The sequence below is a fragment of the Pleurodeles waltl genome, chromosome 3_1 (genome assembly GCF_031143425.1).
Source record: "Pleurodeles waltl isolate 20211129_DDA chromosome 3_1, aPleWal1.hap1.20221129, whole genome shotgun sequence".
NCBI classification, from domain to species: domain Eukaryota; kingdom Metazoa; phylum Chordata; class Amphibia; order Caudata; family Salamandridae; genus Pleurodeles; species Pleurodeles waltl.
Genome location: NC_090440.1, coordinates 1035263492 through 1035279036, shown reverse-complemented (window position 1 = coordinate 1035279036; position 15545 = coordinate 1035263492). Strand labels below are relative to the sequence as shown.

Genomic DNA, 15545 nt, shown 5'->3' with positions numbered 1-15545 from the left:
ATTGGGAGGCTATACCACTCACTAGTATTACCACTCCCGCGCTACCCAATCTATGGTTGGGTTCTTTTTCAGGGTGAGGTTCCAGGCTGAAATACTGACTTATCAGGGTACACCATTTATGTCGTGTCTGATGGCTCAAGTATGCAAATCCTGGGTATATAACAAATCTGGACCTCAGTATACCACCCCTAGACGGACAGACTATGTTAAAGAAACTAGTGTGCGAAACAGGCTGGGAATGGGATAAAAAGCTTCCTCTCGTCCTATTCGCCAACAGATGCTATGAACAATCCTCTACCGGGGTTTCCTCATTTGAACTTATTTTTGGAAGACAGCCACAAACTTTATTAGATATGGCCAGAGAACAGTGGGAGGATGAGGACTACGAGGGAAATCATTCTTGGGGTACACAGCACAGTTAAAGGACAATATAGATGAGCTATGGAGAAAAGTTGGAATAAATGTAGGAGAGGCACAGGAAAGACAGAAGGTGGGCTATGACAGGATAGCAAAAATCCTGGTGATCACCCCAGGGAAGAAAGTACTAATTTTATATGCCTCTTCCAATAGGACACGGTTAGCCAATTGGCAAGAGTCTGCACACAGTGCTAGGTCAAGTAACCTATAAGGTGGCCATACCCTACTGAAAACAGGGCAATGGATATTTCACATTAACCTCCAGAAGATATTGGAAAAACCAACAATAGCAGAAGTTAGAGCCCAGTGAGTCACATCCCTAGACATATGTTTTCCATCAAGGATTCATCCCTAGAGACTCAAGAAATGAGAATGGGACCCAATATCACAATAAATAACCACAGCGAGTTACAAAGTGTTCTCCAAATGTTTGTGGGGGTCTTGATAGGGAAACAGAATACAATACACCGGATTTGTAAAGCGTATGGCTATCCAAGACCGGGGCTTCCCAGAGTTAACGGAAAACAGTGAGAGACAGGCCCAACACATTAAGGGAAGAAGTAGGTTTTTAGCTGTTTCCTGAAGTGCAGCCTATTATTTTCACGTCTCAAATGGAGTGGGAGACAGTTCCACAGCCTAGGAGCAAGATATGAAAATAAACAACCGCACACCTGGATTTTTTTTTTCTAGGTGTAACTAGAAGATCCAGTGTGCCAGAGCTAAGGGCCCTATTCGGTTGGCAGGGTTTGATCAATTGGTGGAGGATTGTGGGGCCCAATTTGTATTTGAACCATGCAAAGTTCCTTAATCTGGACTATGCTGGTTATGGGCAGCCAGTGCAGAGTTCTAAGTGCTTCCCTCGCTGAATATGACTTTGGAATCCCCAAAAGAATCTGCCCTGCAGCATTCTGGATGAATTGAATTTTCCTTATCACCATCTTAGGGCTGCCTAAATATAGTGAACTGCCACAATCCAGATGAGATAAAAGTAACCCCTGGATTACAATTCTTCTAGAGTCCACTGGGACCCACTTCAAGGATTTTCTGAGTGCTCTCAGTAGACCAAAGCAGATGCCAGAAATCTTGTTGGCCTGCAAACTGAGAAGAGCTGCCTTCGTGACCCATCACATAGTAGTTGAAGGGAAGCAGGTGATTCGGTTACACTCCTACCGAATACCTGAAACCAGGAAAGGGGCTGTAGAAAAAGAGGTAGGGTCGATATTACAAGATGACATCATAGAACCCTCAATGGTGCTCTCTGGTAGTTAAATACCTCTCCACCCAAGACCTCACGAAGGGGTACTGACAGATCCCAGTCATTAATACAGCCAAGAAAAAAACAGCTTTTGCGACCCCATCTGGCTTAAACCAGTTCAAGGTCTACCTTTCAGTCTACATTTTTAAATCTTCCTCGAGAAGTTTTAAGTCTTCCTGAGGGGTACAAGTTTTTCCACCTACACTTCCCATCTCTGGAATTCTCTTCTAGTCTACCAGAGAAGTCAGCCTAATCTGCTTCTATTCAGGAAATGTCTTAAAACTTGGCTATTTATGCTTCCCTAGGTACTTTTTTCTATTTCTATACATGCATTTCTTAAAGATTTGTTTTTAGGCCATTTCTAAGTTCTGTTTTCTTATACTTAGACACTTGAGGCAGAGTGGAGGCACCTTTGGGCATTTATTCGCGCTTTACAAAGAAATAAACTCTAACTCATGGAGCACCCACAACCTTCCAAAGACTGATAGATAATGTCCTTCAGCCACATCAGGGTTACGCAGCTGCTTACTTGGATGGCATAGTGATCTTTATTCCGGACTGGGATGGTCATCTAGTACATCTGGAAGCCGTCTGCTTGGCTCTGAAAGAGGCAGGTTTGGTGTCAATGCAGAGAAATCTATCTTGACCACAGACTCTATCCATTATTTTGGACACCATTTTCAGGCCGGCAAGATTAGGCCTTAGTTGGACAAAGTGAGGACCAACAGAGACTTTCCTAGACCCCCCACAAAGTGAGAGATCAGATCATTTTTGGGTCTGATAGGCTATTACAGGAGATTCAGACCCCAGTTTTCAGTAATAGCGCACCCTCCTACGGACTTAATGGGAAACATCTCCCCATCTAAGATCAATGACTGGTCTGTTCTTCATCAAAGAACCCTTGCTAGCCTGAAGGAAACTTTGTGTTTTGATCTGGTGTTACTGTGCCCCGACCTTAAGAAACCATTTGTGTTTCAAACAGATGCTTCTGGTTTTGGCCTTGGGGCAGTTCTCTCCCAGACTGACCAGAAGAGAGCAAATTCTATCCTATTGTTTACATAAGCCGTAAACTGTTACCCAGGGAACTTAATTAAGCCACTATTGAGAAGGAATGCCTAGCAATTAAAAGGGCCGTTGAATCATGCCCTTTTGGTCTGGCTAGCTGGTAATAAACACCCGAATGTTCAGGTTCTTAGATGGTTTTTGGCACTGCAACTTATCACCGTGCTGGCTGACTTCAGACAAATGCCGAAAAAAACAAAAAGGGCTGCCGTTTTTCCCACCCTGATGAGGGTGCGATTCTAGTCAACAGGTCGTGCTCAGAGTTGTGAACTCCTGCGGTCATGCCCCTGTGGCTGCTTTATGAGAAGGGACCTGCCGATGCAGAAGGCATCGCCATCAAGAAGGAAGAAAAAGCTGATTTGAGTGAAGGAGCCATAACTGACGAGGACACTAAGATGTGTGGGCAAAAGCCAAAAAAAGGAACAGAAGCATGCCACCCCCGGAAGGAGGTCAAGCAGCAAGGAGGAGAGAGGTCCAGTCTGCCGCACCCAAGAGGATGCTGCGGTGAGCAGCGGTGAGAAGAGCGAGGGGGCCCTAACGATTGTATGTCTGTTCCCTCCCGGCAGCCCCAAGAGAGAGGACACTGAGTTCGACAACGCTCTGGCTCAGGAGATGAGCCGTAGCCCAAGGCAGTTACCTGTTACATGTTTGTGAAGTAGTGATAAGGGGCACCACTGTGACAGGTCGGATTTGCGTGGTACACAGGTGCCAGGTGAGGGCCCAGAGATCACGTCTATGTTCACAGGAACCCATATTAAAATAAAGGCACACTTCACGGGTGAATGGTGGTGGGGAATAGCCTGAGATTCAACGTTAGGTTAAAGACCTCTTTTTGTTTCCTGAGGGTCCATTTCCTTTGAAGAGGGAGTTGAAGAAGAAAGACCAAGGGACCTAAAAAGCAAAAGAGCATGAGAAGGAAAATAGGGTGACATAACTCTAGACTGCAGTATATACTGCTCTTTGTATTTCCAACACTGGAATCCAAGCTAACAATAAACCCCTATCCAGGTGTTTCCAATAAACATCTCAGACTATCACACTGTCTACTTTGTGATCTGTTCGGCTAGCCTGTTAGACTAGGGAAATACTTATTGGTGAAGATTGCTCTTTCATTAGCAATATATTTACGATTCAAACTAGTGTTTCTTTAAGATTTAAATTTTGTGAATCAATTTGTGACAGAGGTTCTAGATGTGATTGCAGGAACAAGAAGAGGGAGATGATGAGAATGTTGACAAATTAAATTGCTCTCAATAAAACAAAAGCAGAGGTTTATGACAATCTAAAAGCATTACACAGAGAGGATCCCTCAAGTGATGAGATATCATAAGTTTGGTGGTGTGATAATTTTCCATTATCAGGAGAGAGGGGGGCTTTAGAAAAGTATTATTTTATAAGCATAATAAAGCTTAATATAGGTTTGGTTAATGTAGCATAACAGGGCCACACCAGGCCACATTACTGACAGTGCTAGTTCAAATTCTGTGCAAGCTCACGTTCCTATTAGTTTTCAGAAAATCTCAAAATTCAGCTTCAACAACAGTCGCTGTATAAGTAAAGTATTGTTTCCTTAGGCTTGTTTGCCAAGGGCATGTGTTGGAAACTGTTTGCAAGGATATTGAGTTAAACCTCCATTTCTCTGTCTGTTGCTGTGCCTGTTTAGAACAGCCTATTGTATTATTTTCTTTTCTTGTTTTCTGTATTATCGTAACATAGGATTTCCTCCATGCTACTAACCATGTGCTTAACAACTAATGAAATCAGTTGGAAGTGTTTGTGGTGGTTTGGAAACTAACTGAATGACTGGGTTGCTATACAAGTAACATTTTAGTGACACCTTTTTACATAGTGTCATGCCATGAATCTGTATGCTTACATTATCTAAAACATAATAAAAGATTTGGAAATGTTACCTAGAGGTACTTATTATCATTGTTGTTCAGCTCTGCTTGTTATGTAGAAAGGGCTAGTTATGTGTGGTTTTGTTTCTATCTAAGAGTGTCTTACTCTTAATTTGATTATTCGTCAGATGTTCTGTGATAAATCAATTTCTTGAGGCACTTGACCTATTTTGTATTGATTCCTCCGACTCTAGCTTTTTACTTTCTGTAATGATAAATTTGATAAATTTGATATTTCAATAAATCAAATCTACAAAACTGAGAACTGAAAAAGCTAAGTTAAATAAGCTTCTCCTTAATGTTCCTGGTTGAGGGATCAGGTATAGAATTCTTCCTTTTCTGCAAATCGGTCCTTCTTAATATTTAGTGGGATGCTGAGTCAACAATGGAAACCGTGCATTAGAACTCATTCAAACCTGTTAAAATTGTTTACGGTAACATCAGAGCCAGAATATATGGCAATAACAGTTTTCTCTATGCTGGAATTTTAATGAGTTTATAAATGTTTTAATCCTAAAGCGATGCATTTTTTAAATGATAATGTCACACAAATACAAACCTTAAAAGTACCAACATCCATTGGATATATTACAAAGTACACCTGAACTTCCTTTTCAGAATGTTGTTTTGCAAAATGTATTACTTCGCTGACCATAATGTTCGCAACTTGTTTTTTGGAAAATTGAAGATTGCCAGTGCCAATTGCAGGGAACGAAATGGACTTGATGTCATCTCTGACTGTTTTTTCCAAGCATTCATAAACAGCACGACGAAATCTCTAAAATAAAAGAAAATTCAAAAATGAAATCTAATGAAAATCATGTCCTTGATAGAGGTAAAAATGCACTTTCAATTCGAGAAAATTGTTAAAATATATTTCACCTCCTCTGCGTGACTTGAGTGAGCTTCAGGTATAACCAGATGATATACCCATGCACATGGCAACTTATACCCTTTGGTCTTCAGCACTATAGAAGTAGTTTTCGTATTAATTTCATGCTGCATCTCAAAGCCAGCTTTACAAAGAATAGCTTTCGAAATATTTCCATCGTCGAGATTATGATTCTGGTTGACAGAATTAACGATGACTGTAGTCTAGAGACAAAAAAAAGATTAATTGAATGTTCATTATTTACATGCGTATTCAATTGTAATGCTTACGCACATTGTCACAGCAGCATGCATCTTAGCAAAGCGGTTATGCAGTACAATATATCACCTACAGTACTTTACAGCCATTTCTTTTCACATTTACAGTCCTGACCAAAAATCATGGTCTCTCTCTCCCTCCAAACAAAAAGTATGGAACACTGTCAACAGGCTAAGAGCCTCAGTCCGAATTCGGAGGTAAAATGATGGTGCTTTTCTACACCCAGTAAATATGCAGCCTCAGAGTGAGATATTTACCTGGTGTGTTGAATACCACCAATTCTGAATTCTGCAGGTCAGGATTACCAACAACCTGCACTCTTGTATTTTGCGCATTAATTACCCAATTATTCATATATCTTCTGATCATTTCCACAAAGAATATTTTACCAGGTTGTTCTTAGTGGAATATGTCTCGTAATAATTGTGGGTGCTGGGTAATTACCATTTTGCTATTGACCCTCTGTTTTACATGCCAAGCGTGCTAATTACCCAAACAGCGCTAATCACCCGACCATTCGAAATTCTGATTTATGTGCATACACAAATTAGAATTTACCACAATATTCGAAATGTAACCCTCTCTGCCCCCTGATATGGGTATTTGGACTACAAATGCAAGTGCCTTATGTAAAACTGATTCAGAATTCGTCAGAATACAGGTGCTATGTATCACACATGATAAATACAGATATCCTTGGGAACATTACTTGTCGGGTGCGATTAACAGCTCCTACTACAAGCTTTTGGGGAAAAATATGCACTTTTCGGTGCTTACTACAACAAAACCAGCATGGAACGGTACTTACCTTACACTTTTCCGCTACAAACGTCTGGCAGCTCTCATTTTCCGAAATTTAACAAGGTGTGAGATATCAAACACACCCTCAACAGGCTCCAATTTCCACCTCAACAGGCTATTTAAATCCTTGCACGGGGCAAAGGTTTATCCACTCAAAATTACGACCAGCTTGTATTCAGTGTCCATAGCCTTTATTTAATGCTTGAAAGTTAAGGGGTTGCAGATTTGGTGTCTATTAAAAGTTAATCTCTGATCAGTTTTTAGAGTGGCATAATAACAACTTCGTTTGTTTTAAATTTTACTGCTCCCAAAACTATCACACTTCATCTGGAATTACCTTTCTTTCCAAAACCAGTGCTTTAAGGTTCTACCAAAATGAAGGCTGCGGAGCAGGCAATAATAGGTCACCCACGGATTGATGCATTTCTCTTGGACATTTTCGCTGTCTAAAACTAAATTCTCCTGGTGTCCCTTGCAATGCTGAGCTAGTTTTTTTGTTTACTTGTGCAAATGCCCATCATGGCGTGAACCCACTATTTTTGTGTGCTTCGCTTTTGCCTACAAACGGCAAAAAAGAGGGTGAACTACAAACGGTAATTTTGCATTAGTACACAAACAGTAATTTTTCTTAAATCATTTTTATTCAAGGTTTGTAAACCCGTTCAAAATAAAATAATCAAGGTTGCAAGCGTCAATGGACGGAAGTCAGGAGATTCGTACAATGATATTGTCTTAATAGGCAAGATTAATTACAAAGTACCAGTAATACATGTGGGAATATGTGCTTATTAGTGCAGCTCTTCTAAATAATAAGTTTTATTGAAACACATTTATTTTCAATGCCAGAGAATGATTCTGTTTTGTTACAGCAAAACAATCACAATCAAGTTAAGAATTAAGAATACATGCAGAGGAGGTCACAGAGATCGTTTACTTGTACTAAGAGAATACATTTGGATCAAATCAATTGACATTACATCCCTCGTTAATAACTATAAACAAAATAGAAATACAAACTGAACTGTAATTGAAAGGGGAGGAGAGACTGATAAGTAGAAGAAAGATTACTCAGAGTTGTGCTTTGGATTGTTTTAAGAGTCATTTGTGATGATAAATATGTCTCTCAAGTGTGAAAGTTTACTACGCCGATTCGATTTTTTGGGATAGATTAACAGGTGAAAAATTAGTGATTTCATTCGCCTCAAGAAATGGTAGAAATAAGGCTCAAAATACACTGAAAATGAAACAATAATGTAGTGTCTTGCATGATTTAGAAAGGAACCTTTCGGAATACCCGAGTCAACATTAAAATAACAAAATCGTATGAACACTGTCGAAAGATTAAATTGAAAATAAATAGATGTTCAATGCCTTTAATTATCAATAGCAGTGCTTTGATAAATATAATGCCTGAAGAAAAGTACAATGAACTGTCTCCGTTACTGCGGCTTATGTCGTCAAGGCTCAAAGTGTACAACTGGGTTGCACTGACATCCATGAAAAGCAAAGGTTAATTTATGGAGACAGTGAAGTATAAGAAAACAAAAGTACAAGCACCGTCCATGCTCTTCAAAGTACAATGGCAAGTGCCTGATTGCTCGGTTTCAATATGACTGCTGACATGGGACTGATTTCAGTAAACTGTTGAGAGAGCGTAGTTTAAATATTACATATATTAGATATGAAATGCTTATATAAATATCTAACAACGCTGCATATAAAAATGATCATAAAATATTATTTGCTTAAATGTATTCTTAACATGATTATAAGTGTGAAGCTACTATTGTGCACATAAACTAATGTCGACTGTAAGAAATAATTGCTTGCATTATGATTAATTGAATATGTTAACACCTACGAAGATTGCATTTGTATTAAGACCCATAGGCCTTAAGTTAGCGTGAGTTGAAGTTTTAGCCGTGTAGCTCTCATATTTTTCTGTTTTCCAGTGTGCTGACTTGTAAAAGGCCATGACCCAGCATGTGTTCTTTTCCTTTGTTTATGTTGCAAGATTTGCCCTGTTCCCATCCGCATGCTAGCTGCCTTAGTATAAGTTTTATACTTTTTGCAACAAATGTAGAAACATCCAAGGACATTTAACCATGGAAAAGAGAACTTTTGACCCGAAGAACGTGCCAAGGAGATGACATCCTCCGGATGTGCCACCTACGAAGGCGTCAATTATGAAGACCAATCAAAGCGTTATAAATTATCGTGGGGTGACAATATGGATTACCTAATGTATAATTTGATAGGCTAAAGATAGTGGGGTATAGCGAATATCCAATAGAATTTTGGGGGAATGTATTGTGAAAAAGGGATAAAAACTCATGACACAGAACGGTCGTTGGAATTAGGGAGGGAATGATATCGATTGCATCCAGAAACTCTGTCACTCTGTTTGGTGATTTGAGACTTAGACAAAACCATCTTAATCCATAGACTGCCCTTTCACTTGTCCTCCTTATGAGGGAAGTGTCCCCTGTCCCTTAGATGAAATAAACTGTTGGCGATCTAACTGATGTCCTGAAGACGAAGACTGATCCTGTATGCTGACTTATTCCGAGGAGGGTAATTATGGCAATGCTATTGTAATTTGTCTCTTTGCTTTTCCTTTCTAGGTACCAACTGCTGTATTTTTGGATAGAGACCTTAGTTAGATGTTTTCCAAATTTATGTTCAAAATTATTTTGCATGAAGTCCAACATGCTGATGCTAATTAGTGGTTAGGCTAGGTGATCACTTTGACTGACGCAAATAGACATGACTGACATTGTGTTATGCTGAACTGAGATGTATATGATATTCTATGCACTCTGATCTATACATATCTTATGTTGGTGCTCTTATGTTTGTGATCCTTGCATTGTTGAAGTCTTATCATAGCTATTGTGTTGTGACTTTGCCTTTATGCTGCTTGGATTTGAGATTGACACTTCTATTATTAGATTGTAGTCAATACGGAATAAAATTCACAAAACTCTAATAAAGGTGTGGTTATTCATGGCTGAAAGATCATGGTTGCGCCGAGAGTTTAATAAATGTCTTCATCCAAAGTAAAGTATATTGTGGTGATATATGTTGATAATATCATTGACATATTGCTTGACATATTGATCAGTTATCTCGTTCTACAGTGTCTCACCACTGGGTCAAAAGATTCATCGGCCTAAAACGAGTCCTAATGTGTATAATATTGACATAAAGGGACGCGTTAACAGTTCTGGTAGCAGAGCGACGGTTTGGCCCTTGGGGACCCTAGGACAGAGATTCATTGTTTAATTTTTTTTTCTGTGATAATGCAAATTAGAGAGATGATGGGTATCTAAATTCACCATGACTTTCCCGGGATCTCGAAGCCTGCCTGAATAAGTTGGGAATGTTCTCGGCGCCATAGTGTATGTGGTTAGGGTCTTTGCGCTTGCTTAAGCTTATGCATTTTGCATGTGATTGTGAAAATTTTTGTGTATTTAGGCCAAACTAAGTGTTGTTTAGTAGGAGTGGGCGTACTCCACAGTATGAGAGCAGGGAAGTCGGCGTACTTCATGTGAATGTAGCGTTTGGTGCTCAAAAATTATCCACGTGGTTGGTTGTTGTGTACGGACCTGTTGAGGTCTAAGACTCCGGAGTATGAAGTCAAATATGGTTTATGTTGTAATCTGTGCGGTTTAATAGGTAAATCGGGCGTGGTTGACAAGTCAAGTTTGAGTCATAATGTGCGTATGAAACCTTCGATGGAGTTTTGGTGAGTTCTAAAGTGCACTAGGATAAGCCATTGACAAGTCGAGAGTAGAATTTGAGGGTCGAATTCTGCTTGCGTATGCGGGAACTGATAAGGAGAGAGTAGCGGCCGAGGCTTCAAGTGAAATCTCTGTAAAGTTCTGAAGCGAATGCGTTACCCTTTCTGTAGTAAACCGGCAGATTTGTGTTGTCATTTTAAAGTGCTCGCAATAATCGCATTAGTTTATGTGAGATTGTATAGGTTCAGTGAGGAACGGATGAGCCGCAAGACTTTGTCAGCTGCAGTGTGTGTGAGTGTGACGTCAGTGGTGCCGCGCTGAGATAGGTTGGTTGTCGAGAGGGGTCGCGCACGGATTGGCTGCCGTCCGTGAGAGGCAATAGATTGAGAAGGACGGGTGAAGAGTGTCCTGGGAACTAAGTCACTTCTGATTAAATACAAAATGAGAGAATCACAAAAATGAATTTCGTTAAAGCATTTAAGAGCGCTCTGAAAGGAGATGTATATATTGTTGCAACCGATGGAGAGCCTACACCACCCGAGGCTACTCCAGCTTATATAGTCATGGAAGAAAAAGGTGTTGCACCATGTTTATGGATGAAACAGTGGTGCAAGTTAACAGAAAAGGAGGGATGTTTAGCGTTTCCAGAATATGGGACGTTCAATACGAGGATTCTTGAAAACTTGAGGTGGATGTTAAGTACGCAGAAACCACCTCCGAAACCAGCTCAGTATGAGGCTTTGGCAATTTGGGATTTGATGGCTCTTAAAAATAGACAAGAAAGGTTTCAGAGAAGGCTGCGGAGGGCAGAAAAATCTTATGCAGAGGCTAGGTGGGATGATGAGAGCAAAATGTGGAGACGGGGAATTGTAGACAGATTGAAATTATTCCCAGCAATAACACAGGGAAAGAAAGCCTCTTGTAAAACCGACAAAGATTCAGGCAAATCTAAAGAGAATAAAAGATCTTGGGAAGAGGAAGATGATTCAGACGATGAGGAATTTATGGACAGATTATTACATGATCGTCCGCCACCATATGCAGTGAGCGACAATGCTCCAAGTACTAGCTTGGATCCTGGGAACCAGACGCAGGAAAAGGGAGTTACTGATATGGCACAGACTGGCGATACAGCTCCGATACAGAATGGTGTCAGTGTACCCACTGCACCAGACATACCGATACAGTTGCAACCTCCACCGCAGATACAGAGAATCTACTCTGACGACCCAGTGCTTGAAACAACTAAGAATTTGATAGTGTTGCCAGACCCGATATACACGAAGCCAAAGCTAATACAGATTGAATCAACTCCAAAATTAATATCTCAACCACAATCACAGCTGATACCAGGGTACAACCCAGCAGCTGGTCCACCATTAGTGCCGGTTCCGGGTGCATTGGAACAGACTTATGGAGTTGCTGCTCCAAGAAGTCTGGGTTCGGGCCAGACACCTGCTGCTATATCGTTACCCATTACTGTCGGTCCACCAGTGCCATTTTACACACAGGGTAAAACAGGAGTATGTGATCAGGGAGTGATGACACAGGAGGCGATAAGAGGAGGGTCCATGAGAACTCCACAGATAATGGCCCCTGGAGAACAAGTAATTGAACTGCCTAGGCCCTTAATGGACCTTAATCCAGTGGGAGCACCTCTTGAAGCAATGCGTCAAGCAGGTTTTGGAGTTCTAACCCCGCAAACCATGAGTACGAATACCTCACATTCCCTGATGAGGCATACGGGAACATTTCACTGCAGGATTTTACAGTCCAACAGTTAAATGAATGGTTAGAGAAAACTTATACTTCACAGAAGACTGCAGTGGTTACAGTTGAACCAGAGAAAGAAAAACAGGATGAATACCTGAACTTCGTATGATTAGGGGCGGAGGCTGCTGAGTTGCTAGAAGGGACAATGGGAGTAAATAGATTGGAGTCCTACACAGAGGCAGAATTGAGATACTTATGCCCCAAGATTACCAAAGAGGTAGGCAAAGTACATCAGAGAATTTAGCAGACAAATACAATATCGATATCGGAAACACTAAGCATTTGAAAAGAAGTTACAGATTAGATTTTGATTCAAAGGATTTCGAGCACATGAGATCTGCAGGAATGAAGGCACATTTGAGAGAACTGTTGCAAAGCGCACAAATTTGGGGTGCACTGGAAAAATGGGAAGGCAGATGGGCAAAGAAAAGAGATAAGGGAAAGGGTGACAGCCCAGGGTCTAATCAAGTCAAGACCTCACCTGATTTGGAATCAGTGAAAATATTACCTATGAGAGAGACAGCTGGTGATGTTTTAGTTCATGTGCCATGGACTAGAGGAGACATTCTATCCTTTACTAATGATTATCCCAGATTGAGAGAGAAACCGATCGAGTGGTATCAACAAACAGATAGGTTTGTAAAACTTGCAAAGTGTCTCTGGGAAGACTTGAACACCTTGTTTGAGATCATTGTTCCGCCTGATTTGTGGCTCGAGTGCAAGAGAGGTGTTGATTGGCCAACAAAAGAACCAGCAAGGGATAAGGTGACTGGAGCACCTTCTGAAGAGGTGATGAAGTATTATCATAAAGTGATTGAGTTTTTTAAACAAAAGGTTTCGCCGAAAGTGACTGACTGGCAGAAAATCGACCGGACCTCTCAAGAGGTTAAAGAGTCAATACATGCTTATTACGAGAGATTGTTAAAAGCATTTAAGCACTATAGTGGTACTGAGACTATTGAACCAAAGGACATGAACCACCTTGTGTTCAGATTCGTCGAAGGATTGAGACCAGAAGTTAGCCAAATGATTAAGAATCATTTGATTTGTTGGCAAGCTAAACCGATTGATGAAGTGTTGCAGTATGCAAAGTACTGTAGCGATGAGATTGAGTTGAAGCAGAAAAAGTTGAAGGAAAAGGTGATGGTGATGCAGATAAGGGCTGTACAGGCTGGAATACAGGGAAATGGAGTTCAACAGATGATACAGCAACAACCGCAGATGAATGGTGTGTTTCAGGCACAACCGAGAGGAAGAGGCAGAGGGTTTGTAAACTGTGGTTCAGACATGAGTACTGTTGTAATTCAAAATGACATTCAAGGGGCAAAAAAGATGTCACCATGTCATGCGTGTGGGGGCGTGGGTCACTGGAAACAGGAGTGCCCGAATATGGTGCAGGATGGTGCAGTTCAGCAGAGCACTAATGTTGGTGCATTACAAAATTCACGAGGCCCATAAATAAGACATCAAAACCCACATTTTCAGAATAACTTGGTACAAATGCAAGGGGTACAGCCCATGCAACAGATGCAAATGCTGCGCTTTCAGTCAATACAAATGCAACCAATGCAGCAGCAGATTCCTATGGTGCCTAGACAGCAAATGCAAATACCAATGGTTCCGATGGGACAGTAACAGGTGATGCTTCCTCAGCAGGTCACAGGCCAGGTAACAAGTGAAAACAATACTGTACAACAGTTCCCATTACGAGGTGAAAATGGCATGAATGAAGATTGGTCAGATGACAGCTCAGACAGTGAAGAGTGCAGGCTTGCAGCATCCTTAGAGGTAGATCAGAGAGGCCCATACGTCAAGGGAAAGGTGATGGGGTATAAGGTTTCATTTCTGGTTGACACAGGAGCCACACGCTCTACAGTCAGAAGTGTGGAAGTTCTGAGATTGCCACTGTCAGGGCGTACCATACGAGTGGTTGGAGTAGCAAATCAGTATCTGACCAACCTGATTACAGATCCAGTACAGGTTGAGATTGGCAATTTCCAGGGACTACATAGGTTTGTAGTATGTGATTCAAGTCCGGTATCCCTACTGGGAAGAGACTTACTGTGCAAGACAAAATGCTCAATTACCTGTTCCAACGATGGAATTGAGGTACAGACAAATAGTGATGATGAAGGAGATGAAAGCCAAATTTTTTAGGAAGAAGCAGGAACAAATGAGGACTATCCTCTGATTACTTTATTCCCAATGCATACCTTGATCGACTTACCTGTCGAACTACAAGGGACAGTAACAGAAAAGGTGTGGGATTTAACTGGGAAAGAAGTAGGATTGATAAAAGGAGTAGAACCAGTTAAAGTTCAGATAAAACCAAATGCAGAGTTCCCACAAGTGCCACATTACCATATGACCCAAGATGTTCTTATCGAAGTGTCACAAATAATTGCATACTTTCTCAGACAGGGAGTTCTAAAAGAGGTTTTGAGCAGTCCATGTAACTCTCCCATAATGGGGTTAAAGAAGCCTTGTGGAAAAGTTAGAATTGTGCAGGACCTGAGGAAAATAAATGAAATTGTGATAAAGTGTTGTCCTGTGGTGCCCAACCCGGCAGTAATCATGTTCCAGGTTCTCTGTGATGCTGAATGGTTTACCATGGTAGACCTATCACAAGCCTTCTTTTCAATACCTCTTCATGAGGACAGCCAATTTTTGTTCAGTTTCAAATTCCTGGATAAGGTGTACAGTTGGTGCAGAATTCCTCAAGGGTTTTCTGAATCACCGTCCATCTTCAATCAGATATTGAAAAATGATTTGGAGCCGCTTGTGCTGCCTTTTAATTCAACTCTTGTGCAGTACATTGATGATTTGATGATTGTGTCCAAAACAAGGGACAGTTGCAAGTATGATACCATTGCATTACTGAATCATCTGGGAAAGAACGGACATAAGGTGTCACCCAGAAAGCTACAATACTGTCAGAAGGAGGTAAAATACTTAGGACATTTGATTGAGAAAGGTTCCAGGAGAATATCAAAAGAAAGAATAACAGCTGTCTTGCAAATTAATCCCCCAACAACAAAAAGAGATGTCAGGATGTTTTGGGGAATGGTGGGCTACTGTCGCCAGTGGATACCCAACTTCTCAATCATTTCAAAGCCATTAATAAAACTGACAGGAAAGGAAATCAAGGATGAGCCATATACTATAACCTTGTCAAAAGAAGAGCTCGAATCATTTATGTAATTGAGAGAATGCATGTGCAGGGCACCAGCACTAGGAATGCCAGACTACGAGAAACCATTTCTGTTGTTTTGTCATGAACGTGATGCTTGTTCTTTGTCTGTCTTAACACAGGTCCACGGAGATGAAAATCGCCCTGTAGCATATTTTTCAGCTACCTTGGACCCTGTTGCAGCAGCCTTACCAGGTTGTTTGCGTGCAGTCGCAGCAGTTGGTCAGAGCCTTTTACAATGTGAAGGCATAGT

At 40.9% G+C, this 15545-nt stretch overlaps 1 protein-coding gene across 4 annotated transcripts in view; it reads right to left on the bottom strand.

Moving 5' to 3' along the window:
• Nucleotides 1-15545, bottom strand: part of PARP9 (poly(ADP-ribose) polymerase family member 9) — a 507325-nt gene that overhangs the window by 293197 nt on the left and 198583 nt on the right. For all 4 annotated transcript variants that reach the window (XM_069224307.1, XM_069224309.1, XM_069224306.1 and 1 more), the window contains 2 exons: nucleotides 5518-5730; nucleotides 5195-5413 (listed from right to left, as the gene is read on the bottom strand). In XM_069224307.1, the coding sequence (XP_069080408.1) occupies nucleotides 5195-5413; nucleotides 5518-5730 (432 nt within the window). The remainder of the gene's footprint in view (nucleotides 1-5194; nucleotides 5414-5517; nucleotides 5731-15545) is intronic.